The sequence below is a fragment of the Phyllostomus hastatus genome, unplaced genomic scaffold, assembly GCF_019186645.2.
Source record: "Phyllostomus hastatus isolate PE091 unplaced genomic scaffold, TTU_PhHast_1.1 phas_scaffold_78, whole genome shotgun sequence".
Lineage (NCBI taxonomy): Eukaryota > Metazoa > Chordata > Mammalia > Chiroptera > Phyllostomidae > Phyllostomus > Phyllostomus hastatus.
Genome location: NW_025334041.1, coordinates 1,245,360 through 1,260,253, shown reverse-complemented (window position 1 = coordinate 1,260,253; position 14,894 = coordinate 1,245,360). Strand labels below are relative to the sequence as shown.

Sequence of the window (14,894 nt, the reverse complement as noted above, 5' to 3'; positions counted from 1 at the left end):
TTGACACAGCGCGCCTCACCACGGAAGGACATTCGCGGTGACTCTCCAGCCACAAATCCACGTTCGGGACCGGTCCGACCTGGGCACGTGGCCCGGAGGAGCCCTGGGCACGGGAGGGGAAGCTCTGTTCTCCAGCGCCTGTGGGCCCGGGGGTCAGACACCCCGCTGGGCAAAGAGGGCGTGCCTCCTGCGAACGGGGCGTGGGAGCGAAGACCCCCTCTGTGCCGTCCGTGCATCAGTCCGGAGGCCAGACCGCGGCACCCGCTTCCGCCATTTTCCAGCAAGGGCAGGGCCCTGTCCTCCTCCCAGGGACCGAGCAGGGCACCAGGGGGACGAGGAAGGCTCGACTGAACACCAGCTGCACAGCAGGTTGTGACAAACACCAGGACACCCCCAGCGAGGTTCGCCCAGCACCTCCCTCTAGGGCGGACACCCACACCCTGGCCCCTGCTGTGCCGTTGCCCCCCCCCCGGGACCCTGTGCCAGCAGACACCCTGCACCAGGCGCCCCCCCCCCCCCCCCGCCGTGCTCGGCCTCGGGGGACAAGCAGCCTTCCAGAGTCGTTGTCACAGTTTTGTCACCAGGTGGCGAAAGCGTCCTTTCCAGCTGCCGTGTCTGTCTGCCCGAACGTGCCCAGTGCCACACTGAGCTCACGGCGCTTACCGGGAAGCCACCAAGCCCCTTCTGTGTCACCCACTGGCTTCTGGTGCCCTGGGACTGTGGGATTCGGGGCTGGAGGAAAACGCAGGAGCCAGGCCTTTCAATGCCACTTTTTTGTGGAGCAACCCCCCTTCCACACTGCAGGGCTGGTGGGCTGCCGAGGATCCCACGGCCAGTGGGGGCAGCGGCCTGAGCCCGGGGTCCGGCCCGACCACCGGCCGCTCAGGCTCTGTCTTCACGGGTGCACCCACTTTCGCCAGCCAAACTCCTGCGGGAAGTCTGGAAGGTTCTATGCAGGTCACAGCTTCCTGTCCATCAGCCGCCGCAAACTCAGTCTTTCCCCAGCCCTGCTCCAGGTTCCTGACCTGAAACTGTCTCATCACACTAGCTCCGGGCATCTCAGACTTCTGTCTCCAAAGCCGCAGCAGCAGCAGCAGCAGCAGCAGCAGCAGCGGGCCGGGCCCCGGGGGACGGGAGACACCTGCCCAGCAGCCAGCTCTGAGTGCTGTGTGATCCTCCCCCTTCTCCCCCCAGGGCCCCTGCACGCCCCCCGCGAGCCCGGGTGACACAGTCACGCCACAGCCCCCTCCCAGCCCCTCCCCACGCTGCGGGCCAGCCCCAGCCCAGCCGCTGCCCCTGGCGTCCTTCGGAGAGATCCCTTTGTTGTTCTCTCGTCTTTTCATCCTCCGTCAGAGAATGGGTTTGCACACAAAGGGACTTAATTAAGAACTGTCCCCAGAAGCTGTCAGCTTCCAGTCTCGGGAAGAAAACAAGTCCGCCCCCCGTCCTGCACGGCTGTCTGTCTCCTCTCCCCAGAGTCGCGTCTCCTCCTTCGTGGTTCGGCCACGTGCCGGCCGGCCCCTCCGTCCGCACACCCACAGGCCCCCTCGGGAGTGATGGATGTCCTCAGCTTCCCGTTGGTTGTGCAGGAGCTCACCTGGCTGGGGGTGGGGGCGGGGCCGGGAGGGGAGGTCAGTGGGGGGTGCAGGCGGGCTGTGCTGCCCGGGCTGTCCTGGGGGGCAACAGGCTGGGACGGGAATGAGGAAGACGCTCGTGGGCCGGAGCTCCAGGCTGGCCCACCTCCCGGAGGACGGAGACCCTCAGACCCCACGCACACCAGCACGCTGGCCTCCTGCCGCGCCCCGAATGTTCTCGCCTCCCCCAGACTGCACCCGGGAGCCCCGACTCCCCATGGGATGGCGTTCACGGGGGGGGGGGGGGCTTTCGGGAGACACTCAGAGCCTGACCAGCTCCTGAGGCTGGCGGGGCCCTTGCGGGCTCCGGCGCCCCTCTGGGAAGAGGAAGAGGCTGGGGACCACTCCGCTGTCCCCCCACCCGGTGAAGACATGGGGAGAGGGGACAAGGTTCCTCTGCAGCCCCCGCCCGCGCGGACACCTTGATCTCGGACTTCCAGCCCCCAGAACCGGGAGCGGTAGGTTTCTGTTGCTCAGGCCTTCTGTCTCCGGCACCCGGTGTGGCAGCCGGAGCTGACTAAGATGCCACCTGCACCCTATTTCTGGAGGAGACTCAGATGTGCGCCCACGGTGGCCAGCCCCCGGCCTCCACGCCCTGGCCTGCAGCAAACAGAGCTGGGCAGGGCGAGGGGAGGGGGCTGGGGAGGAGCCCAGGGACCCCAGGCCGCAGGCAGCCAGACTCAGGGCTTGCCCGGACCCTGGGCCCACGCGGGGCGGGGCCTCTCTGCTCCCGCCTTGGGGACGTGGGCGATGTTGAGATCTGGGGGAGGGGGCGGATTCCTGTAACAGATACTTTTCTCACTCGTAGATCCCTAACCCGAAGGGGCCGGATGCCCACTGGGCGAATCTAGCTGGAGCAGACTGGGGGGGTGGGGGGAGAGGAAGAGACACTCTCCTCCTGTCAAAAACAATGGGAAGACCTCAACCCATCTGCTCTGCTCGAGTTGGAGCGAAGGGTTACAGACGAGCGGTGCTTGGGAGAGAGAAGCAGAGGCTGGCGCCCCCTGAACACGTCAGCGATCAAACTGAAACATCTCCCCGAGAGTCGGCTTTGACAGGCGGGTGTGGGGGCCTCGCGGGAGGATGGGATCTCTCGGGGACCACGGATCCGAACCTTCCGGGGACTCGGCCAACAGGAAAGGGGGAGGTGAGCCCCCGGGGAGAGGGAGCGGACTGCAGGGAAGGAGAACGGCACGTCGAAACCGGCGCGCACGCCTGTTCCCGAGACACAGACCCACGCGCACGCCCGACGGCGCCGCGGCCCGCGGCCGTCCGAGCAGGCCGCAGGGAGACGACAGAGCAGGGGGCCAGCGGCCTCCGCCCGGGGCCGGCCGGGCTCCAGGAGCAGGGCTGACACTCCCAGCCACCCAGCGGGCAGGTGGGCGCTGGTCGGACGCCAGCCGAGGGCAGGGCCCGGCCTCTCGCTGACGCTCTCGGGGCCCGTGGGCGGCCAATTACCCCGCAGGCGCTGGACCTCGGCCGGGCAGGCGGTGGGCACTGCCGGCTCCGCGCTTCCCGTGGAAGCGGAGCTTCCTCCCCAGCTTTCTGGAATCGCCACGGGACACCACCAGAGGTCTCCCCGGGTCCCAGAGCCCCTTTCCAGGGGCTGTTACCCTGGGGCAGAGAAGGCCCTGCAGGGCCCACTCACGAGAGAGGGGCCCGTCTTTGTCTGCACGGGGACAGGCAGGTGGCCCGGTCCCCAAGAGCCAACCACGCATTGTGTCAGCGGCTCTCGCTGCCACCAAAGAGCAAGATGAGCCCATTTCCTTGGCTTCCTGGAGGCCCCAGGCGCGAGGGAGGGGACCTGAGTGCGCTGAGATGGACTTCAGAGCACAGCTTAGGCCCCAGGCCACCGGCGTCCCCTGCTCGTCACGGGCCCGGGAAAGGCAGTGGCCTTGTCAGAATCGTTTCCTTTCCAGCCCAGCGCTGACATTTCTGTGTGTGTGACAGCGTGGCGGACCCCCCGGCGGGCCGAGGTGACGGTGCAGGGCCCCGGGTCCCCAGAACGGAGCTGTCAGCCGCGCGGGGCTGTGACCAGCAGTGGAGCTCCAGCTCCCGACACCGTCACAGAAGTCAGCACATCTGAGCTGCGGCTGGCCTGCAGCTGGGTCGGCAGGCGGTTTGCTCCCGGCCTCCCCGAGCAAGCGTGCCGAGTTACCTTTACAGCGGGACGTGGAACTGGGGCTGGTTTGGAGCTGGGCGGGGGGGGGGGCGGTCAGGGAGGGGGCAGGCCAGCGAGGGGGCCGTCCAGGAGGACCGGCCGGCCTGGGAGAGGGGACCTCACTGTTCATCCCCCCCGCCGCCTGGTGAGCCACGGCAGCCGCGAAGCGAGCGCCCGGAGGCTGCCGTCACGTCCCGTCGCGGTGCAGGGCTCTGCATTCTGTCCCTGGTGGCAGCACCGGAGCCCTCGCCCGGGCTGACGGGAGCTTGGCGGCTTCTGTGCCCACAGCCCTGGATGCCAGGAGGGGCCTCCGGAGCGTCCGCCTGTTTCACAGTCGACCTCACGGAGAGCTGGCCTCCGTGATAACTTTTACTCCCCAAGAGTGTTTAGAAGCTGTAGGTAATGGTAGCTCCTGTTTGTTAGACAAAGTTCTCGACTCGAAATTCGGTGCAAGACACACCAGCCCCTGGGAAGCCCAGAGGAGTGAGCCCCACCTCCAGCGAGCCATTGCCCCCCGGGACCCCCCTGCATTTGGTCTGCGACGGCTGTCCACACCTGCAGCCCACCTGACGCCGGCCGCAGGGGGCCGCTCTGCGCCCTGCAGGGTGTCCGCAACCTGTCCGGCCTCTCCCCCCCAGGTGTCAGTAACGCTCCCCCCCCCCCGAGTCATGATGACGAAAAGTGTCTGCACGCCTCGCCAAACGGCCCCCGCCGGGCCAACGGGGCGCGGCTGACGGCCACCCCTCTGGGGTTCATCGAACAACAGGCTGTGTTCCGTGCCCGCCGGGCTCTGCCACTGCCCCTCTGGGACCTCGCTCCTCGTCCCCGTTTCACCCCTCGGCTGCACGGGTGAGTTCTGCGGGGGAAGGGCGTTTGGTGGGTGCTCTGGTTTTGTGCAGGCACCTGTGCTCAGGCTCAGCCCTGAGAGGCGGCTTTGCTGGACACAAACATGGGATGCCCTCTTCTTCCCTCTTCATTCCTTCAGGATCTCCTTCTGCTGTTTGGGGTTTCTCCCGTGGACGAGGAGGTGTCAGCTGACAACCCGCTGACGGTTATTTTGTGGATAAAGTCTTTTCTCTCTAGTTGTAGTTAACACCTTGCTCTTGCCTTGGTGTCTCCTGTGTCGCTGTGACACGGTGCAGCGTGGGTATGCGTGTTCGCGTCACCATGCTTGGATCATGCAAACATGAGTCGGAGACCAGGGACCAGCCAGCTAGGGAGTCGGGGACTCGGTCTCTCCACGTCCCCCGCCCCCTGCACCCCCTCCCTCAGGCTCCGGTCTGGCTGCGCCCCAGGGCCTTTCTCCCTCCCCTCCCTGGGTCGCGCTGTCTCCCTGCGCCCCGTCTACATGCGCGAGTTCCCCCAGGCCTGCTCTTCCCGCCCCCCTGCGGGCTCGCTGACCTCCTCGTGGCCTGTGCCTCACGCACCGTCCACTGTCACACCCTCCCGCTGAATACGGGTCCGGCTTTCGTACCATTCTGTCTGCCTCCCCTCCCCCCCCAAAGCTGACTCGGGGTTTGGATGCCCTGGGGCTGTTTGCCCACCCGTTTCCCCCCGGCGTGGGTTTCTTCATGCACATTGAGTGTTCCCCTCTCTGCCCAGCGTCCGGGTCTGCTCCGGCTGCTCGTCTCTGCCGACTGTTGTCCATGTAGCCCTTTCTTCTCCCGTGTGATTGGCTCCGACACCACATTCTTGGAACACTATCTGTGGGGACTCTTTACGGCCGAGGGCGTGTGCTGTGACAGATGCCAGCCCGGGACCCCTCTAAACAGAAATACCCCACTGGGGTGTTTGAACCACGCAGAAAAGCAGGACGGTGGGCTGTGCACCCACGGGAGGGCGTGCATACGCCAGACGGCAACGGTTCGGGGAGAGCCCCCCCGGCTCTGCGCAGGGCTCAGGCCCGGTGGGGGTGGGTGTCTGCCCCGCCCCACCCCGTGGCAGGAGGGGCTCCTGCTGAGACACCTCCGGGTCTGACCCCCGTCTCTGCGTGGGGCCCTGGACTCGCCGTGCGCTCCAGCCCGGCCTCGGGCACCGAGGGTCCGGGCCCCGGCATCGGAGGAAGCTCCAGACAGCTGCCGCTGCGAGACTGAGGTCCTGCTCCGGAGTCTGACCTCCGCTCCCAGGGAAGAACCTCTCGCACTGCCTTGGCCATTTCCGCTTCTAAGAAGAGGAGTTGTACACGATGTTCAGGATTTCGTGGGTTTTGCACTCGGTGGGATTTTAGGCTACGACTCCATGCTCCATATTCCCAGGTGGGGAGGTGGGGGGTGGGGGGCCCCGTCACGTGTACAGCAAAGCCGTTGCAGCCGCAGGAGGAAGCGTGCAGAGCCGCCCGGCACCTGGACTCCCCCCGCCGGGCCTGTCCGCGGGCCGGCCAGGAGCTCCGGAGGGAGCCACAGGGCCGGGGGCAGACGCCAGACGCCGTCCTTTCCTGCAGATTCAGAAGGCACTCTGTGTCCTGGCCGCACCCCAGTGCCCGACAGAAATAGAATGGCCGGTGAAGTCCAGCTGGCAGCGTGTCAGCCTGGGAACAGACAGGCAGCAGCACGGGTTCCCGGCGGCACGGCCAGGCCAGGGCCCGGCCGTGAAAGATGGCGGCAGCGGTGGCCTTCCCTCCGGTGCCCGCTCGCGCCGTGGGAGACCGACGCTTGTCTCCTCCCCGGGCATCTGCCCCAGGACCCCTCTGCCGCTTAGTGACAAACCAGCAGCACCACAAGGGAGGCCAGACACCCAGCTTCCACGGTGTCCCCGCCGAGGCCCTCGGACGCCCCTGGACACGTCACACACTGTAGGCCACTGCTTGTTTACAGGGGCAGCCGGTGGGCTGTCACCGTGCCTCCAGCATCCGGGCGGGCCAGTGCCGGGCAAGTAAACATCCAGACGACATTGTGAATAAACAGATGCAAGGATGATGTTTTTTCATTTGGAAACCCCCAGATTTGGAGATATCATCGGAGAAGGAAATACCCACAGGAAAACACGGCCCCCGAGAGCCCCTTGCTAACGGTGGCACAGGGTAGCCTTCCCAGGGACCGGGAACCACGCCGGGGGCGCGCCCAGCACGGCGCACCTGCAGCGCACCGCTGGCTGGCCCGGCCTCAGGTGCGCTCAGAGCTGTGCAGGTTCAAACTGCTTTTATGTGGGCATCACGTGCCTCTCGTAACGGGACAGACAGGCAGGGTCCACTCCCGGTTTTACCACCGGGCAGTAGGGAGGCTCAGAGTCACCCAGGCACGGGGGTGAAATGGGACCAGGCTTCACACCGACCGATGGCTTTCAGTGGCAGGCACTGTGTCCTTGGAGTTCTAGCGGCAGACTCCCCACCCAGACCGGAGGGGCAGGGCTGGGCAGCCTGGGCCCTGGGGTCCCAGGCCTCCTCTGACACCAGCTGGCTGCGTGATTTTGAACAAAGCGTCGGTTTCTTAAGGTGACATCTCTGGACCTGTGTAAAGAGAGACACGACAGAGCCCCATGGCTGAAGGACCACAGGTAAGCCACGCCAAATGGGCGCGTGGTCAGCTGGAGGGCTGACACCCCTCTGACAGGGTGACCTGCCTGTGCTCTGGCAGAGCGCGGCCACCTGGGAGTCCTCTCGTCCTCACGGCAGCCGGGCCGTCTGGGGTGGACGTGAGCCCCGCATTTGTCAGGCACCTGTGCTCGTCACACACAACGGCACTCTGTGCGGGAGCCAAGCGGAGCGCTTCCCTGGGCGGCAGCTGGCCCTCAGGCCCCTGGTCTGCCCCCCTTCCTCCGGCAGGCCCGCTGATCTCCGAGGTCCTGGCCACGTCTGGAGACCGGTGCTTGGTCCGCTGCCCATCGGAGGCGCCCCCCGTGCCCCCAGGGAGCTCCTGGAACGGAAAGCTTCTGTTCTCACTGCGACTCAGGACTTCACGCTTTGCAGAGCGTGGATATTTATTTCACCCTGGACGCCTTGAGTCCCGTAATCCACATAAACTGACACTTCACCGAACTCACCCAGCGTTTCCTGGACGTGCAAGCAGCCCAGGCTCCCAGCCTGCGTGAGCTTTCCCTTCTCCACGGACCGTGCATTCTGCCGGCCACACTCGGAATGCCACCCGCCACTGTGTGGTCACGGAGATAAGGCGGCCTGGCGGGAGGTGCTCAATTTCTGGGTCCAACGGGCCAGGACGCCCATGCCGGCTCCACCGTTGAGGAGCTCGGCGACTCCAGTCCAGTTTCTTAACTGATTTGAACCTTAGTTTTCTCTCCTTTAAAATAAAGAAAATGCCACCTCCGTGGTCTGCTGTGTCCATCACCCAAAAGATGTGGAGAGCACACAGGCACTGAGGAGTGAACACTGGTCCCCTTCCTCCCATTATGAGCGACCGAACACTCACGGGGCTGATTCCACCGTATTTGCCACACGGAGCATGGCCTCGTGGGTCAGGCGAGCTGTGTTCCCCCCACCAAGCTGGGGACCCGTGGGAAAGGCCCGGAGAAACCGCCTGCGAAGTCCGGAACTTTCCGACTCCCGCTCGGAGTGAGCGAGCTCAGGGTCCCGCAGCAGCACACGCGCGGGACTGACGCTGAAAACAGCATCAGCTTCACCCGGCGGGATCCGTCGGGCGCGGCCGAGCTCCGCCGTCACGGCGCTGATCATCTCAAGGGCCATCAGCCAACAGAGCCTGAACCCCGTCCCTCTGCAAGCATGAGGAACCACGCCTCCCCCGCCGCAGGCCCTGCACCAGAATTGCAGTAGAGATCTGTTTAGATCAGACTTTTGAGTCCAAATTTCACGTGAGGTTTTTTTTTTCCATGATTGAACTTCTAGAAATGCGATTTTGCAACAGGGTTAGTGGCAGGCCCGACGCGGAAGCCCTCGGGGAGGGTTGCTGGGCTCGCGGGTCCCAAAGCGTCCCACCTGCTACCGCCTCTCTCCGCCGGGCCCAGGCCAACGGCGCTCACGCTCTGTCTTGCAAGCAGCACTAACTCACAATTCCTGCTTTCCCTTTTTCTTCACAGTCTTGTACAGGTGCCTGTCGGAGCTCCTGACCGGCTGTGGTGGCCAGTGTGGACGCCTGGAGTGGACAGGCATCAGCCAGCCAATGGTGGCGGCAGCGTGCGGTCTCAGTTCTCCTGACCGGTCTGACCTCGGGAGGCCACGTGGACGCCGTGAGGTTCTCCAGGACAGGGAGACAAGCATGCAGACCCCATGTCTGCGGTCACCACCTCCTACCCCCCCGCCCCAAGGCGTCGGGATGCCCAGGAGAGGAGCCACTTCCTTTGTTGCTCCAAACGGGATCATTGCATTCACAGGCAACAGAAGCAACAGACAGACTTGCCTATTCCCAGTCGGGTGCCTGCAGGTACCAGCTGAGGACAGGACACTCGGCCTCATCTGAGAGGCAGTTCTCCTGGTCCTTGTGTTCTCGTTCAGATAAACTAGTGAAGCTGCAAACAAACATCCTGGATGGATGAGGACGTCATTGTAATTACGATTAGCAGCTGAATTATGTTCTGTTGAAGCCACGAGTGAGGTCTTCTCGCTCCCGCCTGGCTGAGCTCGGCCAGGCGGTATGACAGGGGGGTTTCAGTGGGGCGAGGGCCGGCCAGGGACGGGGGAAGGCAGGTGCGAGCGCGGAGAAAGCTGGGCAGCGAGGGCAGCGGCAGACGCATGCTCGAGGGAGGAGAAGCGCAGGAGGGCAGAGACCAAGCACGCTCCCGGGCACAGGGCAGGACCTGGGGTTCTGTCTGCTTCTCCTGCAGACCCCCCGTGAGCGCCCCACGTCCGCCAGGGCCCCTGCCCCGGGAAGCAGAGAACAGATGACGGTCTGCCCAAGCACCCGTGTGCCTCCCTGTGCGCTCCTTCCTTGCCGGGGGCACCGTGGCCCCGCTGGACCTGCCTGCACCCCAGCCGGCGCTTCAGGCCGGGAATGTGCCCCCTCTCCATTTTCCATGTGCCCTGCACCCCGCAAACCACCGGCTACCGTTCCTCCCTCTGACGCCCGGGACCGCCCGAGCAGGCGTGTGAACGGTGGTTGCACCCAGGTCTTGCCCTGCGGGGTGTTTGCATCCCGCAGGCCCCTGGGCTCCCAGCTGACCTCACCAGGGTGTCCAGCCTTTAGGCGTCTCCGGGCCACACTGAAAGAAAAGGAATTGTCCTGGGCCACACATTAAACCCATTGAGACACGTCAGCACAAAAAAATCTCATCGTGTTTTGAGTAAATTTACGATTTTGTGCTGGGCGGCAGTCACAGCCAGCCTGGGCTGCATGCGGCCCGCGGGGGGCAGGCTGGACACCCCTGTGCCTAGACCGTCCCTACACCATCCTTCTGACGCCCCGAAGAAGCAGCCTGTCTTGACGAGGAAGAAGACGAAAATACCGACACTGACGGACTGACACAAAGCCACGTGGAAGTAGGGAAACGCCCGGACATTTCCCCGGTACAACCAGAAGCGGAATCCTCGCGTGGTCGTGTGAACTGCGGGGGCGGCCGCGGAATGAGGAAGGTATAGCTGCTGCCCGGCCTCCCCGCCCGGGTATGCCCTCAAGCCCCACGGGGCCGGGACCAACGCTGAGAATGAGGAGTCACTTGAAGATGAAGGATGCGGTTAACGCTCTAAGGACCGGTTTGTCGGCGCTTTCATCCTTCCCAGGACTGCGACCTTCCCAGCCTCTCTTGCCGCTGTCGCCCGGCCTCTCCAGGGCAGGACTCTCACCCTGCGCGTTGGGCAGGTTTCGGAAACAGGAGTCAAACCAGAAGGCCCTTCCCCACACCCCACACCCAGAGGCAGCCCCGTGGCCTCGGGCTGGCAGCGAATTACTAAACAGAAGTTGGAGATGCTCCCTCCAGCTGGGGTCTCAGGGGCACAGAGGCCCGCTCTGCGATGCGTTTGTTCGGCTCAGATCAGAATGCCGATAACATCCCCACCTCCCTCACCAGCAGCTCTACGCGGTGCAACAATCCACGTGAATAATTAAAACCAACCACTTGCCTTTGATCTTAAAACACTTCGATTTTCTTGTGAACCTCAGTGTCAAGAGAGCTGTTCCGTGGGGCCCGCGCCTACAGCCCTGTCCCGGCCCACCCTGGAAACCCCTGCTCTGGGCTCCCCGGCACCCACAGCCACCCCTGCCTCTGGGCTTCCAGCCGGCACCCAACGCCCCGGGAGGCGCCTGCCCCACCCCCAGGAGTCAGGCAGCGTGGCGAGGGTCCCTGGCTCACTCGTGGCTGGGGCCTGGTTCCCACGAGTTTCCCATCAAAGTTTTCTTGGTTTCTCCATGGGCCGAAGCCACGAGCCGGGAGGGCCAACGGGTACGGATGGCATCAGCTCCCCTGAGCCTGGGGCCGGGGGGCGGGGGGGGCCGGGCCCCTTAGCTACCCGGCGGGAAACAGCACCCCCTCTGGGGGGACGCAGCTGGTTAGTGGCAACGCCAGAATGGAGACTCGCGTTTCCGGACTCGAACTCGCGGAGTTCTCTGTCTACACTTGGGGCATTACCTGCCGCTCCGCCCTCCTGGCTCTCTGCTCCCTCGGCGCTCAGGGCCCTAACCCTAAAATTCCGCGCAGGCGCTCACACCCTGGGGGCCCCCTGAGTCCCCACTACTCAGCGGCTGGGCCCCGAGGGGCTCCAGCGGGATCCTCCCCCACCGCCTTCCCTGCTCACGGTCCCAGGATGCCTCTGCAGCCCAGAAAATCTCTGGCATTCCAAGTCAGTGGGCCAGGCAGGGCCAAGGCCAAGTTCAGGCACACCACGGGTGGAACCCGCCTGGCGGGCGGGGGAGTGGGGGTGGAATGGATGACCAGCACTCGGGAGTCTCCCAGGCCCTCGGGGGGAGAGCAGGCCCCTCTGAGTGCCCGCGAGCCAGCGCATGCGTGTTGGGCCGCACCGCCACCCCAGCCGCTGCGCTGGGGTCCGGTTCCAGCAGAGTGCAGGGCTGGGGGGTGGGTAAACGCATGCGCCCTAGAGTAGAGCTGCTCCGCGGGACACGCGAATCTACCTCGGAACCGCCGCAGGGCCGTCGGCACGTTACTTAAATACTCTGTGTCCCAGTTTCCCGTTCCCCGTAAAGTGGAGATGCCCGATCATAACCTGCAGCGCACGCTGAGGTTTACGGAAGTCAGCGCGGGTTTCAGTAGCCGCCCGGAGCCGCCTCCACGCGCAGCAGGCGGTCAGGAGCTGGGCGCCGCTGCCAGTGCTCTTACTCACGGAGAATAGACCGTCCTTTCACCCATGAACTGGCCCCTTGTTTCTGCTGACCGCTCCGTTTTGGCATCCCACGAGCAAGCACGTGCTCCCAATTTCTAGAATAGTTGCATGGTACCCCCACACAGAATCTAGGGAAATGGCTTATTTATGTGACTCATCTCCCTTGATTGGCTATTGACTTAAGACTATGTCCCAAATGGCGGGGCCGGTGGGCCTGTGTCTGAAAGGAGGTCGGGCCTTCCAAAGGCCGCCCTTCCAAACGGGAGCAGGTCCCTCCCGCCGAAGTGCCGCCGAGAGGCGGTGGGGCCCGCCCCTTCGGAGCCGCCGGCCCCCTCCAAGGAAGCCCTTCCACCCCGAAGGCAGAAGGAGCAATCGCGGCCAGTGGCCGGTTGCTTCAGATCACCTCCACGCCCAGATGGAGAGGCCGAGTTAGGGGGACCAGGCACAGCGCCGCCCACCCCTGAGGGGCCGAGAGCACCTCTTCTCTCCGGTGAGCGCACAGGGCTCTCCCCTCGGCCTCAACCCCCGACCCCCCGGGGTGCCAGGTCGCCCGGGCGCGGGCCTCTTACCACGAACTCCTCCAGAGTCTGGTAGGTCTTGCCCCGGAACTCGCAGTGGTTCCTCCTCTCCTTGCACTGCGGACAGCACTGGCTGGTGTCCACGCGGACGCAGCGCGGGTGCAGCCGCGGGCACTCGGGCTGCGCGCACAGCGGCCCCTCCTCGGTGCACAGGCACGGGCAGGCCGACGGGCCCGGCGCGAACTTCTCCCCGATGGCGTACACGAAGCCGCTCTCGTCCACGCAGCCCTTGCCGCGGTAGTCCGGGTACGCGTACTCCTCCGGCGGCTCCGTCGCGGGCGCGGGGTCCGGGCCCGCCGAGTCCTGGGCGGCGGCGGCGGCGGCGGGCGGCTCCTCCTGCGGGGTGTCCCCGCGGGGCCGGACCTGCAGGTCCCCGGCCTTGGCGCCCGCGCCCTGGGCGGCCCAGGCCTGCTTCTGCTTGCTCCACGCCTCCCGGCCGGCGAGCCCGCGGCCGCCCCTGCTCTTCCAGTCCCGGCCACCGCCGCCCTCGTCCCTCGCCGGGCGCCCGAGCTCGCTCACCCGCCCCGGGCTGTCCCGAGACGCGTGCTCGCGCTTCTCCTGGCCCGGCTGCCCCGGCGCCTGGGCCAGCTTCTCCAGCGGGATGCTCGGACTGCACAGAGCCACCATCAGGCAGCAGGTGACCAGGAGGGAACTGGACAGCGCGCCAACTGCCATCGCAGTGGAGCCGGGCGTCCCTACCGCGTCCCGGCGGGCGGGCGGGCGGGCAGCGCGGCCGAGGGGCGAGTCGCATTCACGGCCCGGGGGCGCGCCGCCGCCAGTCGGGAGCCGCCGTCCCTGTGGAGAGAACAGCAGCACAGCTGAGCCCCGCGGCCCGCGCGCGCCCCGGCCCCCGCCCGGCCCGCGCCGCCCAGCTCCCGCAGCGCCCTAAGGAACGAGCGGGACCGTGCGGGCCCCGGCCGCATGCCCCGCGGGGGCCGCAAGCCCGGTGTCCGCGCCCAGCCGGGCTTCTTAAACGTCCCCGACTCGTGGAGACGGGCATGGAAGCGAAGTTCCAGGAAAACGCCCGCCGCAGTGTCTCTCCGGTAGTCGTGAGGGGCGGTGGAGACGGCCTGGGGCGGGTGGCGGAGCCGCGGGACGCCGCGAGCGGGGGCCGCATCCCACCCCCCCCGCCCCCACCCACGATCTCGGGTAGAACCACATAACTCAGGCGCCCAGGTTGCCCCTCCATAGGTTCTGGCCACAATCCCCAAAAGTTACCAAGTGGAGAATGCCGCCGTGGAGCTGGACACGCACGACCGTGCTGGGAGCTGGGCAGGACCCCCCACTCCACCCCAGGGACGGGGGAGGGGGGTAAACAAAGCTGCTAGGACCCCCTGAGTCATTTCCAACAACTTTTTAAGTGCTTTCCGATCCCCTCCCAGGCCCCCTTCCCCGGAGGGTGCTGGGGATTCCAAAGACTTGGTTCTCCACTGGCCACAGCGCCCCGCCGGCTGCTCGGCGACTGGGGCGGGAGGAGAGGCTCCTCGCGGGCCGCAGTGCTCCGTCTCCCAATTGCTTTGTACCCAGGACGGGGGTCAGGGCGCTACAGTTTGCGGTTGGGGAGGCTGGGGGTGGGGAAGCAGGGCGGGGGCGAGCCCCACTCACTACCCCTGTCCCCAGAGCCTTTCCAGATCCCAAAGTTTCTGCAGCCCAAGGGGTCCAGAGAACCCAAGATACCTCAGGGTGCAGGCAACCCAGCCACCCTGTACCTCCCCTCCCAACCCCACCCCCCAAATTCAGCGAGCTCCGGTGTCTCCCTCCCCCTCACCGGGTCTCCAGCAGGGTTCCGGTCATCTGCGTCCTCCGCTCATTCCCAGGCCAGGCCCGGTGGACCTCAGCCCTGGGCGAATCACCCATATTTACCAACTTGGGGAGGGGGAAGCTTCCCCGGAGCTGCACGGAGCCTAAACGGAGCCCTGGGAGTGGACACCCCGCGTGCACCCTCCTCCCTGGGGCTGGCGCCCAGCCTACGTACATGATCGCAGGGCGCCGACCGGACTCCGGGCTCGCGGCGGACGCGGAGGGAGCAGCGGAGCGCGCGGCCCCGGGGCGCTGGCACCCATCCTCCCGGCAGCTGGGGACCCGCGCGGGGCGCACCACGGAGGGCGCAGCCCCACCTGCGCGCTCCGCCCGGCGCGTGCACCGGGCTAGGGCGTCTCCGCGGGCTTGCTCGTCGCGCTGCCGGCGGCCAGCAGCGGCTGCCCAACCAGCGTCAGAGCCCGCGCCGCCCTCCGCGGCTCATCCCGGGGTCTCGTCCCCGCGTCTCCGCGACGAAGCGCGCCCTGGGGCAGCCGCCGCTTGACTTCGTTACTCCCCTCCGGCAGGTGCGGGGAGCTCTCCGGACC

At 66.2% G+C, this 14,894-nt stretch overlaps 1 protein-coding gene across 1 annotated transcript in view; it reads right to left on the bottom strand.

Annotated features, from left to right (window-relative positions):
• The window catches only part of VWC2 (von Willebrand factor C domain containing 2), a 43,101-nt gene extending 28,575 nt beyond the window's left edge, over positions 1–14,526 (bottom strand). Inside the window, exons 1-3 of the mRNA XM_045828889.1 lie at positions 14,521–14,526; positions 13,404–13,619; positions 12,541–13,344 (exon numbers count right to left, since the gene is read on the bottom strand). Of these exons, the coding sequence (XP_045684845.1) occupies positions 12,541–13,344; positions 13,404–13,619; positions 14,521–14,526 (1,026 nt within the window). The remainder of the gene's footprint in view (positions 1–12,540; positions 13,345–13,403; positions 13,620–14,520) is intronic.
• Between the last annotated feature and the right edge of the window lie 368 nt (positions 14,527–14,894).